Below are 19,483 nucleotides of genomic sequence, written 5' to 3' on the forward strand. Positions count from 1 at the left end.
TTCTTGTGTTCCGAAGCATGTAAAAAAAAAAAACTGTTGCAGCCGTCCTGTGACCGATTGCATTTAAAAAGAACAAACCCGTCGTGCCGTTGGACGTTGTTCATTGGTTCCAAAATCTTCGCTAGATGCCGCCACTGTCTGATGCGAAAAGTCGAAATCGTAGTACGGCTCAACGGCAAATGCAGCGACCCTGTTGGAATTTGCGTGACTATATATATTAGTGTATAATAGGTGGATTCCACTTAACGCTCGCAACGATCACGAGCATCCATCCATCTTTGTTTAATATTCAAGAGAAACAAGGATAGAATGATGCTCGCGATCGTTGCGAGCGTTAAGTGGAACCTGTCGATAGTGTGTCACACGTGCACGTGTAGGGGTGGGAACGAATCACCGTCTGCAGGTATACACACTTGCGCACGTCGGTTACGCTCGCGAGAATATCAAATGTTCGATCATGTGTGAAATTCGCGAGTCAGGCAGGACGTGATATAGCGCGAAACATGTGCGAGTGAAGATGTCGACCGTTTGAACGAACGCGATCTCTGTGCCGGCCGATCTGAGTTTCGCGATTATGTCGCTTCGTCGATAGGTGTTGGATAAATAAAAGGTTTCCCGTTCTCTTCGGAGTTCGTCACACATCGCGGACGGGACCACAAAAATGTCGGCGCTGCGTCGAGGTGTTTTTAGGCGCGAGTTGTGATGCCGATTTGCCGATTTTTCACGATAACGCCCGTGTGTGTCGTGATAGCGATCGCTGCAACGTGTCTTTCGCGATGCCGTTGCGAACATAATTATGAGAAGTAAGATGTCACCGTTCCGCAGGAAAAAGTCGGGAAAATCCTTCCCCGTGAAGGTCTGCACCTTGGACGCGGAGCTCGAGTTCAACCTGGAGGTTAGTCCTACCGCTTGTCTCGGTGTTTATTCTTTTCCTACTGGGCGTCCCTCGGCGAGCAGAATTTTTGTCACACATTGAGGAATACTCTCTGTACGTCATCTCGCGAGCTCTAACGAATTCCATACGATTCCGCAGTGGAGGTCGACAGGCAGAGATCTGTTCGATCTGGTGTGTCGCACAATAGGATTGAGAGAAACATGGTACTTTGGGCTTCAGTACGAGGATGCCAAAGGCTTTATCTCCTGGCTGAAACTAGACAAGAAAGGTAAGTGCAGTTGGCTGTTGACATCGCCTGACATTGAATCTCCTAAAGCTGTTGAGTTTATTTTAACGATGCTAAACTGCTTCCAGTCCAGGATCAAGGTATTTCGCAACAACCGACGACACCCTTTATGTTTCTGGCCAAATTCTATCCTGAGGATGTATCCGAAGAGCTTGTGCAAGAGGTTACTCAACATCTATTTTTCCTACAAGTGAAACAGGCTATACTGTCCATGGACATTTATTGTCCACCTGAGGCTTCTGTTTTGCTAGCTTCCTATGCTGTTCAGGCAAAGGTGACTTCTGTTATTTCTGCTAAAAGAATATAATTTATTAAGTATTGAATTGATCTACGATGTATATCTATTTTGCATATGGCAGGTGTAACAGACATAATCGAAGCAGTAAATTGTACAAAAACCATACATTTGATGTTCATATTTATATATTGGGTTTCATTTATTTGTTGAATCATGCAGTTGTATTTCGGCCAAAAATATAAATTGCTTACATGAAAAATGGATCAAGTCCAAAATCTGTAACATGCCTGTTAAATAGGATTCTATTTTTAGAGCAAATACATGTTGGACTTGTTCCACTTTGTCTTCACATGCTTCTCAAATATACTTATTATTAACTATTCTACAGATGTAGAGGATATTCTACAAAAACATGTTAGAGCAAACGTTTAACATTTACAAACATGAAGGTGAAAAACGCCTGTAATAAGATAGATATTGCAAGATATAAATGTTACCTGGCAAATATTGGATTAAGAAATTCCTCGAATCAGTGAAATTTTATAAAAATATCTCGAGACCTTCCCGCATAGAATCAGCATAATTAAGTGACTTATGATCAGCATCTGCACTGAAAAATATGTTAATATTTATTTTGGTGCTCAGTACGGCGATTATGACGAAGTTTCATATCGTCCGGGAATGCTTGCCAGCGAAGATCTGCTTCCACAGAGAGTGATAGATCAGTACCAAATGACTCCTGAGATGTGGGAGGATAGGATAAAAATTTGGTATGCTGATCATCGTGGCATGTCTAGGGACGAGGCGGAAATGGAATACCTTAAAATCGCCCAGGATCTCGATATGTACGGCGTTAACTATTTTCCTATTAGTGTAAGTGTGAAGAGATTTCGAACGCGGCGAGTCGGTCGTGCGTTCACATCTGAATATAAATTCACGTCGATCGTTACGTTATCACACGTTACTTGGTACGAAGCAAGGATACCGTCGAGGAAGGCGCCACAGCTCTTTGGCTTGTGTTTGCAGAATAAAAAGGAAACGGATCTTTGGCTCGGAGTCACGGCCTTGGGATTAAATATTTATGAGAAGGAGAACAAACTAGCGCCGAAGACCACGTTCACATGGTCGGAGATCCGTCACATCAGCTTCGACGACAAGAAGTTTGTAATCAAACCCGTGGAGAAAACGTCGCCGAACTTCGTGTTCTTCTCGCAGAAAGTTCGCATGAACAAATTGGTAAAGAAACAGTCAGATGTTGGCGGCTGGGTGAAGGGTTTGATAGCTTTAGGGTTGGACGAACATGATAGTGACAAAACTGCTCACGTATTATTTGTTAAGATCCTGGACCTGTGTATTGGCAACCATGATCTATTTATGAGGAGGCGTAAACCGGACTCCATGGAGGTTCAACAGATGAAGGCGCAGGCCAAGGAAGAGAAACAGAGGCAAGTGAGATACACGTACTTTTGTGAAAACGTGTCATGCTTTCATGTCATAATACAAATGTTCTGTGCGGGTATGCAGAGTTATTTCTACGTTAATTAATAATCTATATCAGCAAAGTTTTTAATGTGTGCGTATGTATATAAGTTGAGTTTTAAACGAGCGATATCAACTAATTTTACATTACATAAAGCATTGCTTCCTGAAATAATTAATTAATTATTTACTATTAAAGCTTGTGTAATGTTTCGCTTGCATAACCAATACTATAGTTCTAACAAACGTGTTCCTCTTCCTTCCACAAATTTTATAGGAACTGACATTTTGGCATGTTCCTATTATGTGCTAAGGTCAGTAAATACCTATTTAATATTTATTTATACAGAAATGGTCAGGTAGATATTAACAGATCCTAATGTACGAGAGAAAGAACAAATTACATACATATTTTCATGTACTTTGTAGATAAGATACAAATTGTACTCTGATTTGGCATTCGATGTACAGTTTGATTCAAAATTATATTTTTATCTTATCCTTTCAAGGCATGTGTGTGAAAGTTGTTTAAAAATTCTTGTGTCGTTATCAGGAGGCAAGTCGAAAGAAGTAAACTAGCGCGAGAGAAACAGCTGAGAGAAGCGGCTGAAAGAGAAAAAGCTGTAATGGAACAGCGGCTTCTGCAGTACCAAGAAGAGATTCGACTTGCTAACGAAGCTCTTGTAAGATATCATGAACGAAGAATAATATATATAGACCGATATAATAATAGCCTTGACATCTATCATCATAATAGTAACTACTAGGATTTTTTACTCGTGTCGTGTCGACATATTCGCACAACATGAGTTGAACTCGTCAACGACAAAAAGTTTTGAAAAAGAATAAAAATCTGAACTTCTATACCTCGGCACTTGCCGTACAATATCTATGCTGGTAAGACACATTCGGGATAAACGAAGACAGTATTTTAATTAATTCAAATTACTCGAGAACGGCAGTATCTATACCGATAATACCCAAATCATAGATAGACATCTTCAAGGTTATCTCAAATAAATACAGATTGTTTTATTACATTTGTAGCTCGCCTTGAAGTATGTTTTGCAAATATCTTATAAAAATTTCATTTATATGCGTGGCTATTTTTGGTTGGCGTGTCTTTTGATAATCAATCACTGTGATGTATCAACACGACGCGAGTGACTGGAAAAGCTTACAGTGCTACTAGATGTCAAGGCTCTATTCTACCGGTTGTGTACTAATTATAAATATATAGTTTAATATATTTGGAAATATTTACACTATATATCTCTAGATTGCAATTGATCTCCTGTTTTGTAGAGGAGATCTGAAGAAACGGCAGATCTTTTAGCTGAGAAAAGTCGCGTAGCCGAGGAAGAGGCGATGCTTCTAAGTCAGAAAGCGTCGGAAGCCGAGCAAGAGATCACTCGTATACGGTTGAACAACATGAAGACTGAAGAAGAGAAAGTCCATTTGGAACGAAAAACTAGAGAGGCTGAATTACTAACAGAAAGACTGGTCCAAGAATCGGAGCGCAGAGCTGTCGAAGCGGAGAAGTTGAAGGACGAATTATTACGTGCGAGAATCGCTGAGAAAGAAGCCAAGGAAAAGCTGTTAGAGTTCCTCAGTAGAAACGCTTATAGTGCTACCATACCTGTGAGTAAAAATCTATTCATTTGTTCAGTATGAAATGATCTTTACTTATCGTACTCAATCTTTTGTTTGTATTATACATGTCGAACGCTAGGCGATAGTTGTTATTCGATGTTGTCCAGTTTCTTTGTTTAACGAATATGAAGAGATTTACTAGTACATGCATGACGTAAACTGCCGCATTACCGATTTACAAATTATTTATTCAATTTGCCCGCAGCCTGTGTCGAACTTGTTTCCCTCGACACAAGTTTTACCATCGGACCTACAAGCGGATCTTCAAAATATTCAGCTCGATGCAGAACCTTTGCCTGACCTGCGCTCTTACGATCTCATCGCCGAGGGAGACGTCGACCAACTCTCGTTGGAAATCGAGAAGGAGAGAGTCGATTACTGGGAGAAGAGTAAGCATCTGCAGGAACAGTTAAGAGAGTTACGTACTGAGATTGAAGTTATGAAGGTTGGCGAGAAGCAGTGTGAGTTAGACCAATTGCATGAAGAACAGGTTCGGCTCGGTGAGAACAAGTATAGCACGCTAAAGAAGGTGAAATCCGGCTCTACTAAAGCTAGAGTCGCCTTCTTCGAGGAATTATAATACAAGTATGCGAAATATTCTTCCGTAAGAACTTCTTTGAGGCGGCAATGCCGATTGGATCCCCTCCTCTCTGAATGTTGAATAAAGTACTAGTAAAATTCTCTCAATCGAATTTGAAAATCGTGCAAAAATTATGCGTGGACACGTACGTGCGTATACGTTATAGAATACTCAAACGTACGCTTATACACGGAATGTTTCATTGCTGCCGGATGTCTTGAATTCGTACCTTCTGGAGGAATCAATATATCTTTAGGCAGAGTTAATATCTTAACGCGTGAAAGTTGTAGAAAATGGATAAAGTGATCTGCTTTTACGGACAGCACGTATTGGAAATTATTGTCGATGACGACAAAGCGTTCCCGTCTGATTGACTTCTGAGCGAAATTTGTATCTTATTGTATCTTATAGATTTTATGTAAACTACGATTTACAAATATTTATTTAATATTGACGTGTATAATTAATCGACTGTGGATTTGTTGAAGAATCTACTATTGTACCAGGACTCAGTGCGGTGCTGATGGAACATTCTGTGTACACACAATATGTATATTTTACATTGTTATAAAATGCAGCGTGGCAGGTGAAATCTGCATGCTAGCGGATCAAAGTACGTAATCGTTCGACTCGCCTGTGGAAATGACGCGAAACAAATCAAAATGAATGCGCTATTTTCACCTAAATACGTATATAAGGTCGGTGTCATATATGCTGTACCATTCTGTAAACGAAAAATTACATGATTTTCAGCCTTACATATAACATGTAAGGTTAAATATTGTGTAATGTTCGATCTAGGAAATGATACAAAGGACTTCATTAATGCTGTCTCATTTTTTAGACATAGTGACATTGAACATTTCCAACATTAGACGTGCTATTTTTTAATATTTGCATATTATTAATTAATTGTTTTGAATCATCGTTGCTGATTCATCAAATTATCAACAATCATGATATACGAATATTATTCGCACATAATTCATATTTTGAATTTACTTTTATCGATAAAAGTGTCTTAAGTGTGGTTTCTCAGCCAATCGGGTGGTTCCTAAGCTATTTTTAGACACCTTTATCGATAAAAGAGAGTTCAGAATACGGGCCAATGTATCTGATTAATAGAGTCTTCTGTACAGTATACATGATGCCGACCGTACGTATCCGTTTTAATATGTATATGTATACTTATAAATTCGAGCGGGGACGTTTCATATCTGGTATCGTCTCCAGTTACGTCTTTTTATCTTGCACGCTTATCGAACACGTTTAATGTTTTTGGCAATATATACACAAGGAGATACAAAATTTTTTAAGAGAATTCTATTTTTTATAGAAATGTAATATATGTTTTTCTATTTTCAAATTGTAATTCTGGTTGCGTTCAGCAAAATACAATCGCTTCGCAACGGAATACTGACTTTTCTGTTTTCTTCTGCGACACGTTTATTTTTATCTTCCAAAGAATCGGAAATATTTCTCGTATTAATGCGTATTAACGCGTTCAAACGTGTTGATTGTCGTCCGCCGATAGTTCAGTTTAGGCGAATTATCATAGCAGCTCGAGAGAATACAGCAGAATAATTCCAATCGTTTCAATGCATAACGAAGCGTTACATTCTGTCGAACACAGCCATTGTCTCCAGGGATCAATTAAAGTCAATTATAGTGCTTCACGAAAACTGAAATGTAACAGCTGAAATCTTCACACACGATGCTTGATCTTGATATTATATTGCAGTAAAAACGACAATGCATAGTATCGTAAAGTAAATATTGAAGTTGCAAGGCTCTTATTTGATTATAGAATGACTGCCGATTTCTTCTTGAGGCTTCTTATCCATACTTGTCGCATAACTGTTTGCATGTTTAACGTATAAGAACACACGACAGATGATTCGCGCATTTATCATTCGCCCTAAATGCTCATGATTACTTCAATGCAGGCTGTATATGAAATATTTACAGTCCTACATAAAACATGCCACGACAAAATAATGAATATATTATCGGGAAAATATATTTCTGTTTATATGTGTGTATATAAGAGTTCCTTCGTCTATATCTCTCACCTCACTTCACCGTCACTCATGAGCCAAATTCGCATCGTTATCTGTGATTCATTTTGCATCATCATAAACTCGAGCATCGACAAATTTTTTTTCGCGTTCGTCAATTTCGGCAAAGTGCTACGATTTTTAACCAAATTCTGCACTTTAATCGGCCCCTGTACAATTTGTATCATATGAATACATTGGATTTCAAAGGAAAGTAACGTCGATCAGTATTGTATGTGACATAAGAGAATGTACCTGCGAATATTATAATTTCGGACTAACTTTCTCGGTTTAGCTATTAATTGGTATTTGAAATTTATGTATTGGACATATTTCCGTTAATTTTTGACTCGAAGTTTGTAAATAGAGAAAGCGATAAATGTCTATTGGCACTTTTTACAACGCACAATATTCTAGATACAATTAGCAGTTAGTACTGATATTCGATATCTAATGCATGACTGTTTCCGGTATGATTACACATATGTACAATAATTGTAAAGTGACATTGTGTCATTATCGGCACTAGACATTGGTCCAAAAAATACGATAAATATTTGTATGATATTTTCGGATAAGCTCCATTGATAAGTAAATAAATCGGTGAGATTGCAAAGTGTCAACGAAAGTAAAAGCTGACAGAAAACAGGAGAGATCGATCGACGTTTTTGTGTCGCAAGCAAGAATAAAATTCTCTCCGAGTTGTAACTATATTACATATTCCATTACATATTCTTAAGAATAATGTGCCTTATTACATTATAATGTGTCTTAGACAGTTGTATTTTTTTAGAGAGCGTTATTTGTACATAATCGGTAGTCACACTGTGAGTACTTTCACTGCATTAGCAATTCAATGTTCGAAGCATCGTGCATTAATACATCGAAATTACTCTGGAATGTTATTTGTTGCCGTTCTCCGACTCGGCGTACGTAATTATTATGAACTTTACGATAACGATATTATTTTAAAATTCTAGGTCGCTATATATTTCATCGAAGTGTAAGTTTGTAAAGATTATATTTATAGTCATTAGAATTTAGCGGTTAGAAGCGATTAGAACCTTGCCATTTAATATGCTGAGAAGTCATGAGAATAAAGTTTGTTATTTTGAGAATAAGAGATTCCCTTTATTTGTCCAATATATTCTGTACAATATATAATGAGCGAATAATCCGACACCTTCTTGGAATAGTGATGTAACGTACGATTGATTTAAAAAAACGGTACTTGCGCTGTATTTACACTCGAATTATTTTACATGGAATAGCCTATATATATAATACATGTTAGCTAAGAAACATAGATTATTCTATGCATCTATGTAGAGACGCACTAAATCGTCCTCTGTGGCAGGGTAATGCGTCACCGGGCATCTTTTGTTTTCGCGTATTTCCGGTAAAATGCATTGGTAGCAAAAAACAAAACTATAAAAAAGAGTTGAATCAATCTAATCGATATTCGCATATTCTGTAATATATATGCAGTACTTGGATAACGGAATCGTGTGCTTACCCAGATACCATAAGCACCGTGTGTACACGCTGAGGCATGTGGCAAAGCGGACAGGTACCCTTGTATCGTAGCGCTGTTTCTGGCACCTATTGAAAAGTAGAATAAATGTCAGAACAATGTTACAGTTTCGTTCGTAATTCGAATATCCGATGATTGTGTTCATTTGTTACATTCGGAGGTGGTGGTGATGGAAGACTCATGATGTCTGTCATATAATTCTCTTGATTCCACCATGAGAGAAACTGTAGGAAGAAAGCCCCAAGTTCGAGGAAGCGAGTAACGATTCTTTGAAATAAGTCCCATCCGTCGTCGGCGGAGAACGAATTTTGCTTTATTTTACTCAGCAAATCCATGATAGTGTCGGTGGACTGTGGTTTGGAATATGTCAATGTGATGCGTAGCAGCCTTAACAAGGATGATGGGTACATTGACTCTTCTGATATGTAAAGTATATAACGGTACACCTCTAAAGTTTTGTACAATGTGAAGAAGATTAAGTGTCCTTTAATGACACATTTGCGGAAGAGCTTCTTCAATTTCTGTAACAATATTTAATTTTGTTTATATAAAAGATACTGCTTGGTGCAATGTCTTTAATATTTATGAGAACTTTGTTTACATATTATACTTGCCCCTTGAGTCTCGCAATTATCTGCTTCTTCAAATTGATACTTCAAGCTGAGTTGTGCAAGCTTGTTTTTCAAGTATGGTAACATCACAAGCGATATCAATGATAGCATCTGTTGTCGGCGCGATAGATTTCCTTCAAGTTTTGAGTCAACTACCGCAATACGTTTCAGACCATAGAATGTTTCAGAAAAGGATGCAGCTGAAAATAAACGAGAGAGAAATTCTGCTATTCTAGAGAAAAAGGATTATCTTGCTTCAAAAGTATAGTATAATATAAAGATATTTACAATACTTCCTCAAGTAATATCTCTGGAGAAGTGCGTTAAAAAGCAAATAGCCCTCATCTTCCCATTGAAGAATATGTCCATATCTTTCAAAATTGAAAGATATGAGAAACTAAAATTGTTAAAAATTTATACGATGAAAATCTTGAGATGTAATGAAAACAAACATACATGTGATTTCTTTAAGATACTTTTCAACTTTCTAAAAAGTAAATATAACTTGATGATTGATCACGAATTTGTAATAAATCTCATTTTTAAGTCAATATTTTTACAGTACGTTGTGAATGCGTTGCATTGCGAGAAATACCTTGTACAATACAACGTACCGAAAGAATCTTTTTGAAAGCTGGTTCAAGAGTAGCTGCAAGTGATTTCTGCGCAAGAATTTCAAAAAGAGTGGGCCTGTTGTACACGGTTCCAGTTAAATAAGCACCCTTTTCCGCCATGTTATTATTATTTGGAAATCTATTTGTCAATCTTTGCTGCGAGAATTAAACTAACCCGAATAAATATTCGTCAAACGATATTAACACAGGTTTGTGTTGACACAAACATATTATCTATTAACAGTTTCACTGCTTTTGACGGGATAAAATATATTCTCGCGATTATCACGAAATATTGTGATTCGCATGCAAAACATACTTGTCATGTATTCATCACAAAAACAAAGTGTAGATCCTCTGCACTATCTGTACCTTTTACATTTACCTATATTTTTTTAGAGAATTCAAACTTAATTATAAAAAAAAGTATTAACTTTTAATAATTGTTATTTGGAAGTAAAAGAACTTCCTCTAATTTATCGTTCTATTATTTGAAAATAAAAACCGTCCGATCGGCCGTTGACTTATACCACTCGAAGATAAAAGCCCGACTCACCTGTTGTTCAGCTGTACTTTATAGTTAGTGGTGACGACCTAGCCTTAACCTAGCCTAACCTGTATAGTGTGATCTGTGTATTTTTGTACTATTGTTTCCGTAAATAACAGATAGTTTACGTAGAAAGTTAGGCGCAATAAGTGAGGTAACGTTCAGATCCTGACGATAATAGTTGTGAGATGCTTCGAACATCGAATGTTATCATTGCAGATGCAACATGATATCCATTTAAGGCCGTCGACGCTGATCGAGGTAACAACTGTTGGATCAACAATAACGTGACCGTTTCTCGTTATTGACTGTCACGATCTATTGAAAAGTATGTCTGGTAAGGGGAAGCAAAGCTCGAAGAAAGCTGTCGTCAAGGGACGCGAGTCCGGCAAGACCGCGCAGTCTTCGCTGGTGAATCACACGGACACCAGCGGGGCGGAAGCTCCTGAACCGATGATGTCTCTGACAGTTCTGAAAACAGTCGACAACAGCCGAGACCTGCCAAAATATACCGAACTGTTGAATCGTACAGAAGAGGAGGGTATACAGAAGGAGGACATTGATGCGTTACAGTTGGAGTTGGAGATGCTTCTGTCCTCGGCCGTCGTACGGTGTCGTACGCTTCAAGAGGAGATCACCAACTTGTCGTCAGCGGAGGAACGTCGAGACAGACGGTCGAAAAGCGGCAAGAGTCTGTCACTGCTCGACAAGAAAGTGCGCGAGGAGAAGCTCAAGCCGAAGGAGATCAGTACCAAGAGCCAGTCGCCTCTGCACACGAAACTGTTCAAACAAAAGGCGGTGGGGAACTCGGCGAATCAGGCAGTGCCGAGCGTACATGAGATCGCGAGGATCGAGGGGACGAAGGACGCCCCGAAGTTGCTCTTGCCGAAGAACGACACGCCTAACAAGTTCTGGGCATCCGTCGATCCCTATTGCACCGACATCATGCCTGACGATATTAAGCTGCTGGAGGAATTGATCGTTACCCATGGCGACACGAGTGATTTTAAGAAGATCCCTCAGCTGGGTCGCCACTACAGTCTGATGTGGGCGCACAACGATCTGTTGCAGGAGGAGGACGCGGCCAACCCGAGCAGGGAGAAGAAGAAGAACCGCACGGACGTGTCGCACTTGATGTCCAAGGGCGACAAGAAGGTCAACAGCATCGGCCCGCTCACTCAGAGACTGGTCTCGGCGTTCCTCGAGGAGAACGTATATATAGGGAACAATAACACGGAGAACAAATTGCTGCGGGACGGGGACTCGACCGTCTTGAGGGACCTGAGCATACAGAACTCCATGAACCTGGAGCTGCGGATGCACAAGGAGTTGGTCGAGCAGGGCATCCTGGAGCCGGACGCGCAGAAGAAGAATCAGGAGGACGACGAGATCCTCGCCGAGATCAAGCGATGCCAACAGGAGCTGTCCGCGTTGTCGAGTCACAACGTCACGCAGCTCAAGCGGCTGCTGAACTTGGCGCAGGAGGAGAGCAAGAGGCAAGCGTTGAAACGGAAGATCAGCGGTGCGGACAACGAGGTGATAGAGCATTACAAAAAGTTGACCCTCGCGAAACAGATGAAAATGCCGTTGACGAAAAAGGACCAGGACAAGGCGTGGGCGTGTCTTCGTGCGAGGGAAAATCTCTTGGAGCAGTTGAACGTTACCAAATAATAACTCGAGAGAGTTCACTGGCCGTTTGGCTGGCGTTTTTAGCATAATTATAGGATATTTCTTACACAGATACACACATACACACACAACACACATCAGCACACGTGTGTGTAGTGCAACCACCACGTGTCGTGGTGCTATGTACTAGAGATTCCCGCTTTACCGCAAAGTTACGATGTCCCATGTGATGGTCGTCAAAAAAGTACGACGTCGTAAGTCGTTGAATGAATGCTCGTGTTCCAAGAAATACGTATAGATGTAATGAAAGAATAAATGGTAATTCAGTTTAGGGTAATCAGCTCAAATTGCTTTGACCTTGAAATATATTGTCAAAACCATTGTTCTAAGTAATATTCAAAAGATTTTAGCTGTCGCTCATTGTTTGTTGAAAAATTATAAGCAAAAGAAGTTTCATAAATATGGCCCAGCAAACGCATATAACTGTTAGTATAATTTCCTACTCAACGCGCGTTATATAATAGTTACATTATTGAGTAGGAAATTATAATTAAAAGGTATGTTGCATGTTACGTTGTGTTTGTTGGGGATGTAGTCTTCTGACAATATATATATATATATATATATATATATATATTAATTATTATATTATATATATATATATATATATTAAAAAACAAGTGTAGTGTAGGGAGTTTGAAGAAGCTATGAAGAAGCGCAGTGTGTGAGTAAAACAGTACACATATTGCGCGCGGAGGGTCTTCACCCTCTTGTTTCCTTGTCAAATGTCACGTTAGAAAAAGCCAATAGACATACGAAACGAGAATTTTATTCACTACATTACTAGATTTACTAGATTAGGAAACAAAAGGGTAAAGTTAGGTTAGTTTTTACAAAGAGGAGAGACGAAGTCTCTCCTCTTTGGAAGTCCATAGCATCTGCGTAAACGTATGTATAGTTTTATTTATACATTTCGATTTTTCATAAGCCCCCTATACTACTTATTTTTTAACGCATGCAATGTCGGAAAACATCGTGTTATTTATCAAACCTTTTGTTATATAATAACTTTTTAATAAACAAGGTCAAGGCCATCGAAATTGACTCCTTTAAACTGAATAATTACTGAAAAAAGAATCGCTTGCGTATTGTGATAAAAGTTCATTAACATAACACGAATTTAGAATCTAGAATCCGCTACACACCAAATTCGAACAAACGTACGTACATACATACGATATTTTGTTAGCGCGTACGATATTACACAATTGATTCTTGGATGTATCCGATGTGTGGAAAAGTTTCAAATTCGAGATTTCGAGCATGAAACCGCGATTCATTTTTATGAAGAAATCTCGCTCGGGATAATGTATATCGATACATTGACTCATCCGACCCCTATGTATATATATTTATCATCGGTAATACATTTGATATAAATAACTCAGAGGCCAATGCATTACCGATGATACATTCAATCCGTGAAAAGTGAACATAAAAGAATATATCATTGGTTAAATGAATATATTCTTTTAATTGTATCGCGGCTTCTCGAAAAAAAAGATAACACTTTTCTGCGTTCGCATGACTGAATGGATTCCGCTTCTAAATTCGAACCCGGCAATCGACGTACTGAATTCATAAAGCTTGCCGCGAATCACGCACACCAGCAAATATCACCACGCGGGAAAAATCTCGCCTCTTTCCTCGGAATTCGTTTCGTCAAAACGTCATTTCTCATCGCCAGAATCAATTACTCGTCAATATCTTTCTTTAACGTAGAGTTTTTTAGCGTTAGAATTTGTGTAAATAAGATATTAGTATATATGTACGTTATACAGGCATATATATATTTTAGGATTCGCCCCTACGTGTACACATTAAGAGTTGTGGCTATAATGTCTAAGACTAGATTGGGCTTTTTGGTTCATAAGCATAAGTTTGATCGTTACGTGTCTATTTTGAACAACGAGAATGCAACTCTTGATTACGCTCTAAAGATATTCGAGTACATGTACGAGGGGTGAAGAGAGTTTAAGTACATCAACGTAAAACCGACGACTTTTTTTTATGTCACCGACTTTATCTTAACATATTAGCCGTTACATTCATAATCGTTCTTCCGGAGAATTTACTGATTATCATTAATTTAATTGCAAGATATCATGACGATTCGTACGCGTGTACGATTTAGACTAAACGCATTTAAATAATTTCGGATATATTATAGCTGTACAATATATCGCAATCTGATAAATAAATTATGTAAGATTTATACTTACAAGAGAAAATCTAGTGAAAAATAGTGTCCCCTTCCGATTTCGATGCGCTTCGGATATTGTAGAAGAAACAAGAGTTCGATCGAAATAAGAGTTGCGTATTTCTTATATGAATGTTGAAGCGCAAATGTGGAGGATGAAACACCCTTCCGAAAAAAAACTTTTTTTATTTGGATATTGATCATTATTGTTTGGCATTCGTAAACCACTGGAGGAGGATCATTTTGTGACCGAAACGCTATTGTTACTATATTAATGCTATCTGTTACTATACGCAAGTTGCGTCTCAATAACTGCGGTAGAGCTTTTACTTGCCGTTCCTTTTCGCGTCGAATTTGGTCTACCAGAGTTAACCGTTATGCATTATAAAACCTATTCTTTTTAGATAATTTACATGACACGATATATAGATAGACTTATACGTGTTTAATTGTAAGAGGTATTAGAGAATAAGAGAATCGGCAGAAGGAAATCTCCAAACGAGCGTTTACAAAGAAATCCACGGTTCCACGACAAAGATGTTTATTCGGTATCACTGTACAGTTTTTTTTTCTCTTCGTCAGGAGTTACCTTAACAACGTGCGTACGCGACGGCACAACAATGATGATGAATATCCCTTCGGATAACAAAGATCTTCGAAAAAAGTGTATTAAGTCGCATTTAGAGAACATTCTCTAACCACGGTGAATACAGAGTACGTGCGTGTATGGATATGCGGGGTGAGAGGCGCTGTCGTTTTCTTTATCTTTTCTTACTTTTTTAATTCCAACTTTCAGCATCGTCGTCATTCGTTCATTACACTGACATCCGTTTAATGTGATAACAATGTGAGTTGTTTTATACGCTACATGAGAAACAGTAGGCCATGAAATAATTACTGAAACAAGCTGACAAGGCTTGGATTGGGCCGAGACGGTCCGTGCACGGTGACTTGTGCAATTGCGCCTTGATATACAGTACAGCTTTTTTCGCTCATTGTCGCACCGTCGCACCCCGAATCCGAACCACAAATTCGAGCTTCCCTAATGATTTCATGGCATCCCGCACACCAGAGACAGCCGCCGCCTTATGGTTCAATTTGGAGCCAGATGACGCTGCCTTGGCAGTGACGCACTAAAAACTATATCAGCAATTTCTTATGCGGATATTGTGGCTTAGAAGGCGAATAGGAGCAGGAAAGCCATCATAAGACAGAAGAGACCCATGGCCTCAGACAGGGCGAAGCCCAGGATGGCGTACGAGAATAGTTGCTGCTTTAAAGATGGATTCCTGGCATAGCCGATAATCAGCGAGCCGAACACCGATCCTATTCCAGCACCTGGAACAAGCAATTTGCCAAGTCAAGAATGGATACTATCGTCCTCCCATCTCTCTCTTTCTCTAACGCGTAACGAGCGAAAGAATTTCATTCAGTGCACTGACGTTAGTAGGATACTGTGCCAAACTGTGCTGTTTATATGACGCGTATTACATAACAATTATATATGCGGGCATTCTACTTATTGATTAGGCGCGATGGATAAAAATATGTATAATAACTTCATTTCCATGACGGGGGGAAGGGTGGAGGAGGATCTTTCCCGAGGAGTTGGATTTAAAGGGCAATCAGTATGAGGAACGCTATCAGCCAAAAGGGGCCCATCGCTTCTGACAGCGCAAATCCAAGGAGAAAACTTGTTGTTTCAGGGAGGGATTACGTGCATAGCCCATTATTAAGCACCCAAAAACCAAACCAATACCAATCCCTATAATGCAATAACTTCTTTAAATTAACAACACCTTGAAACAATGTGATATTTTTGAAAAAAATACTTTGTTAACTATACATATTCATCATTCACATTGTGTTAAGAAGAGATTACAGAGTTAGTATATTAGCAGTTAAGTATATATTAAACTTAGTATGTTATATATATTTAGTATACTAAGTCAACAAGGGAGTAAGTTGAAGCCTATATTATTATTACTGCACACTGTTATACTATTAGGTTTTATCACTACTGTCATATCTTATTTATGGTTAGCAAATTTCGTGCTGTTACTGCAAGGGATTTCCTCCACAATTAGTGCTATAGACTTATATATACGTACCAGATCCTGCTACTCCTACAGTGGCAGCACCAGCGCCAATGAATTTCGCAGCCGAGTCAATGTCACGACTGACTGTGGAGGTTTGGAAGTTACGTACGACTGGTAACTGTACCAAAATGTCACAAGTTAAATACCATCACGATATTCACCTATATTAATCGATAAAAATATCAAGTTATATACTTTTACAAATATAACATCGCTTGCATAAGACTGTTATGCTTATTATAACTTCAACACGTAGACTTCGAAGCATGAATTACAATATGTTCCAAAAATACCAAATCTTTGTAAAATCAATACCCACGGCCAATCGATACCCAATTAAAAGTTGATACGTGTTTCATTTAATATTCATTGCGCGAAATGTCGAAGCTTCATTGTCAATGAACAAGCAACGGCGATCTACACTTCCCTCCTGGCGATAAAGTCCCGAAGTCTCGTAAATGTCGAGGTGCTACGTTCAGAAATCGTGTCGCCGAGATCGAAAACCTTTACCTCGATCGATGACTTCGGTCGCTTATGTAACCTTGATCGCGAAAAGGTTATGCAATGGACAGGGGGAAGAAAAGAAGAAGCGAAGTTTCACTCACCAAACTGACGGGTGGCTGAATTTGATCCTGCTGTAAAGACTTGCTATGGCTGATTACCGCACTGCTCAACGGCCGCAGATAGGTCTTGCTGCCGGAGACCAACTGTATGACACCGACGAGAGGGGAAAAAAAGAAGAAGAACAAGCGGGTTAAAAGAAAACCAATTTCGCGCGAGTGGGTTATTATATAATAACGCGCACGAGGGGCAATCGGTCGGTCTTCCGATATGCCTCCTCTTTTCTTTCTTTCCTCATCTATACTCACAGTAGATTTGGTGACGGGCGCGATGAATCGGCTACAGGCGTACATGATGATGTTTTACTGTGGTGCGCGGACTCTACGAAGGCTACCTGGAAAAAGGCACGGAAATGCGAACGGTTACGGCTGACGAACGCGACAGCGCAACTTCCACTGCGAGAATGCCGTGAAGCTGGCCGCGAAAGAGAGAGAGAGAGAGAGAGAGAGACGGCTCTACACGCATGCACGGACGCACGCATGCACGTATAAATCGAACCGGAGCGCCGTGCATTACGTAACACGGGCGACGTTGTCGGTCGACGATTCCTCGAGCCCGAGCTCTCGCTCGCTCACTCGCTCACGATCGGCTTCAGTCGCACAGCGGAGTAATGTACCGTCGGGACGACGGAAAACGTCGACGAGAACGACGTCGGCGATCACTGGGCGACGAGGGCTCGCGACACGTTTACGATAGGAGAAAATGGCCGCCTTTCCTCCACAAGAACCTCCATACCGCGCGACTCGGATCTCGATTGAATTGACCGAACATGCACGATCGAGCCGCGCTCTTGATAACGTCGCGGTCGCGAGCCGAGCTTTCTGTCAGAATGGTCACGCCCCGACATCAAACGGCGAACGGACGGATTTTACTCACTTGCCAATGCAGCGGGCGGTCGCACTTACCGAAGAGTAGTGTCGAAGAGAAGCGACAGGAGGACCCGGCCCTTGGAATGTTGAATTGAGTATGAGTGGAAGTGAGCGTGTATGAATGCGCCTGCTGCGTAAGGATCGACCGACCTATCCCGTGCCGCGGACACTGACGGAACGAACCGACTTCCGTGCAATGACCCATTCGTCGCTTCCGAGCGGGATCCCGACCGCGTTATCGACCAACCGAATTTAGCCGAGTCCGACCTACCGTCCGCAGCGGCTGATCAGTGCAAGCATTCGCTGCGAATTCCGCGACGAATCGCCGACTGTTCGCTCTCGTTATTCCCGAATGTAAAATCGCGATTCGCCGAGCAGAATCGCTGTTTAAACGAACGGATGGAAATCGGATCGACTCGTGGCTCGTTTCGGGTCTCTCCCTTGATTCACGTTATCCGCTCTGCTGCGTGAAGTTGGCAGCGAAACGCGAAGGGCCGTGAACGCAGTTGGAACTTGCCCGATTTCGTCGGACCTGTTCATCATCATGGGAATATATGGACGGTGGAGCTGAAATTAACAGGGGGGAGGGAGGAGTACGAAAACTTCGGGTAGTTTTACGACGTGTTTTGAACTTATTCGGGTTCGTTGTTGTATAGGTTTTTAATGAAAGTATAATATTTTATTTGTTGAATTGAGGCAACATTTTCGGACGCATTTGCTACGCTCTCCGAGATCGATAATGCACTTTGACATTTGACGGAAGAGAAAGCTAAGGGAAATATAATGTTCGGTTACGTTCAATTAATTAGTTTGAAGCGCTCACAAGAGTCGCTATCATCGGGTGCGTTCAGAAAAAACGATGGTTGTATAACCGTAGAGTGATTGTCGTTTTTGATTGAAATGTTCTTTTAGATATGTAATAAATCTAAGGAAATATTCCAATGGCAGCGAGCACTTATTTAAACATGTTGTGTTTCCTGAAGGTCGATTGTGTATCTGAAAATGTAGTGAGAATTACGATCATGCATACTAGACGCGATGAGCGATGAGCAGTATTCAATAAAAGTTCTTAATTTTCAAGAAAAACGGGACTTTTATTGAATATCAAAAATGAGCGTATTTATCAGAGCATTTATAATTTCATTAGTCAATATCTAGTGAATTTGCTCACTTTTGTCATTTTCAATACCTTCAAGCCGAATCTACAATAGGTCTAGCAACTTAAGTCGTAAGAAATTTACCAATCACAGACGAATGTGAGAAAAATAATCAATTGTAGACCTGACTTTACATGTGGTTAAGATCTAGTTCACACGAACTCTTTTCATGTTTCCGTATCTAGAGAAAAGTTACACGATCGCTACTCTAAATAGTGATCATATTATTTTCCTTTCACATGTAGACTGCCAACTACGAGATAGCTCGTAGGTTGTTTACTTGCCCAGGACGCCAACTACGAGTTATCTCGTCGCTTCATTACTTGATTAAATCAAATTGGCTTCTTAGACCAG

The 19,483-nt window shown here is 39.9% G+C and overlaps 4 protein-coding genes across 6 annotated transcripts; 2 read left to right on the top strand and 2 right to left on the bottom strand.

The window, feature by feature from the left end:
* Positions 1-796: 796 nt before the first annotated feature.
* LOC106751593 (merlin) lies at positions 797-5,232 on the top strand. 2 transcript variants are annotated; one of them, XM_014632517.1, is made up of 9 exons: positions 797-895; positions 1,034-1,163; positions 1,250-1,455; positions 2,065-2,292; positions 2,446-2,655; positions 2,758-2,864; positions 3,452-3,581; positions 4,204-4,539; positions 4,757-5,131. In XM_014632517.1, exons 1-9 carry the CDS (start codon positions 797-799, stop codon positions 5,129-5,131), a joined length of 1,821 nt encoding a protein of 606 aa, XP_014488003.1. The 2 variants fall into 2 exon arrangements, with proteins under 2 accessions (XP_014488003.1, XP_014488002.1); XM_014632516.1 differs by having other exon boundaries at positions 2,446-2,864; positions 4,757-5,232.
* A 94-nt stretch (positions 5,233-5,326) lies between these two features.
* On the bottom strand, positions 5,327-10,288 carry LOC106751596 (peroxisome assembly protein 12). Its single transcript, XM_014632530.1, has 6 exons — positions 9,948-10,288; positions 9,622-9,730; positions 9,337-9,533; positions 8,875-9,243; positions 8,705-8,790; positions 5,327-8,616 (listed from the first exon to the last, which is right to left on the bottom strand). The coding sequence occupies exons 1-6, from the start codon at positions 10,065-10,067 to the stop codon at positions 8,502-8,504; spliced, it is 996 nt and encodes a 331-aa protein (XP_014488016.1). The 5' UTR covers positions 10,068-10,288; the 3' UTR covers positions 5,327-8,501.
* A 262-nt stretch (positions 10,289-10,550) lies between these two features.
* On the top strand, positions 10,551-15,071 carry LOC106751626 (transcriptional adapter 3-A). Its single transcript, XM_014632589.1, has 2 exons — positions 10,551-10,648; positions 10,714-15,071. Exon 2 carries the CDS (start codon positions 10,825-10,827, stop codon positions 12,163-12,165), a length of 1,341 nt encoding a protein of 446 aa, XP_014488075.1. The 5' UTR covers positions 10,551-10,648; positions 10,714-10,824; the 3' UTR covers positions 12,166-15,071.
* Positions 15,072-15,493: 422 nt separating this feature from the next.
* Positions 15,494-18,170, bottom strand: LOC106751627 (ATP synthase lipid-binding protein, mitochondrial). 2 transcript variants are annotated; one of them, XM_014632590.1, is made up of 5 exons: positions 18,009-18,170; positions 17,352-17,437; positions 17,088-17,189; positions 16,495-16,600; positions 15,494-15,721 (listed from the first exon to the last, which is right to left on the bottom strand). In XM_014632590.1, exons 2-5 carry the CDS (start codon positions 17,394-17,396, stop codon positions 15,558-15,560), a joined length of 417 nt encoding a protein of 138 aa, XP_014488076.1. In that variant the 5' UTR covers positions 17,397-17,437; positions 18,009-18,170; the 3' UTR covers positions 15,494-15,557. The 2 variants fall into 2 exon arrangements, with proteins under 2 accessions (XP_014488076.1, XP_014488077.1); XM_014632591.1 differs by having other exon boundaries at positions 17,980-18,170.
* Positions 18,171-19,483: the final 1,313 nt, after the last annotated feature.

The sequence above is a fragment of the Dinoponera quadriceps genome, unplaced genomic scaffold (assembly GCF_001313825.1).
Source record: "Dinoponera quadriceps isolate SergipeBrazil2010 unplaced genomic scaffold, ASM131382v1 scaffold386, whole genome shotgun sequence".
Classification (NCBI taxonomy): domain Eukaryota; kingdom Metazoa; phylum Arthropoda; class Insecta; order Hymenoptera; family Formicidae; genus Dinoponera; species Dinoponera quadriceps.

What these genes read in the sequence shown, in the direction of transcription:
- LOC106751593 (XM_014632516.1), top strand. Translation starts at nt 797, where the DNA reads ATGAGAAGTAAGATGTCACCGTTCCGCAGGAAAAAGTCGGGAAAATCC. An exon ending in AGCTCGAGTTCAACCTGGAG is followed by an intron (nt 896 to 1,033) that starts GTTAGTCCTACC and finishes ACGATTCCGCAG; the next exon opens with TGGAGGTCGACAGGCAGAGA. An exon ending in TTAACTATTTTCCTATTAGT is followed by an intron (nt 2,293 to 2,445) that starts GTAAGTGTGAAG and finishes TTGTGTTTGCAG; the next exon opens with AATAAAAAGGAAACGGATCT.
- LOC106751596 (XM_014632530.1), bottom strand. Translation starts at nt 10,067, where the DNA reads ATGGCGGAAAAGGGTGCTTATTTAACTGGAACCGTGTACAACAGGCCC. An exon ending in CTTTCAAAAAGATTCTTTCG is followed by an intron (nt 9,731 to 9,947) that starts GTACGTTGTATT and finishes TAACAATTTTAG; the next exon opens with TTTCTCATATCTTTCAATTT. An exon ending in ACGGTGCTTATGGTATCTGG is followed by an intron (nt 8,617 to 8,704) that starts GTAAGCACACGA and finishes TCTTTTTTATAG; the next exon opens with TTTTGTTTTTTGCTACCAAT.
- LOC106751626 (XM_014632589.1), top strand. Translation starts at nt 10,825, where the DNA reads ATGTCTGGTAAGGGGAAGCAAAGCTCGAAGAAAGCTGTCGTCAAGGGA.
- LOC106751627 (XM_014632590.1), bottom strand. Translation starts at nt 17,396, where the DNA reads ATGTACGCCTGTAGCCGATTCATCGCGCCCGTCACCAAATCTACT. An exon ending in CGCCCGTCACCAAATCTACT is followed by an intron (nt 17,190 to 17,351) that starts GTGAGTATAGAT and finishes GGTGTCATACAG; the next exon opens with TTGGTCTCCGGCAGCAAGAC. An exon ending in TTCAGCCACCCGTCAGTTTG is followed by an intron (nt 16,601 to 17,087) that starts GTGAGTGAAACT and finishes ATTTTGGTACAG; the next exon opens with TTACCAGTCGTACGTAACTT.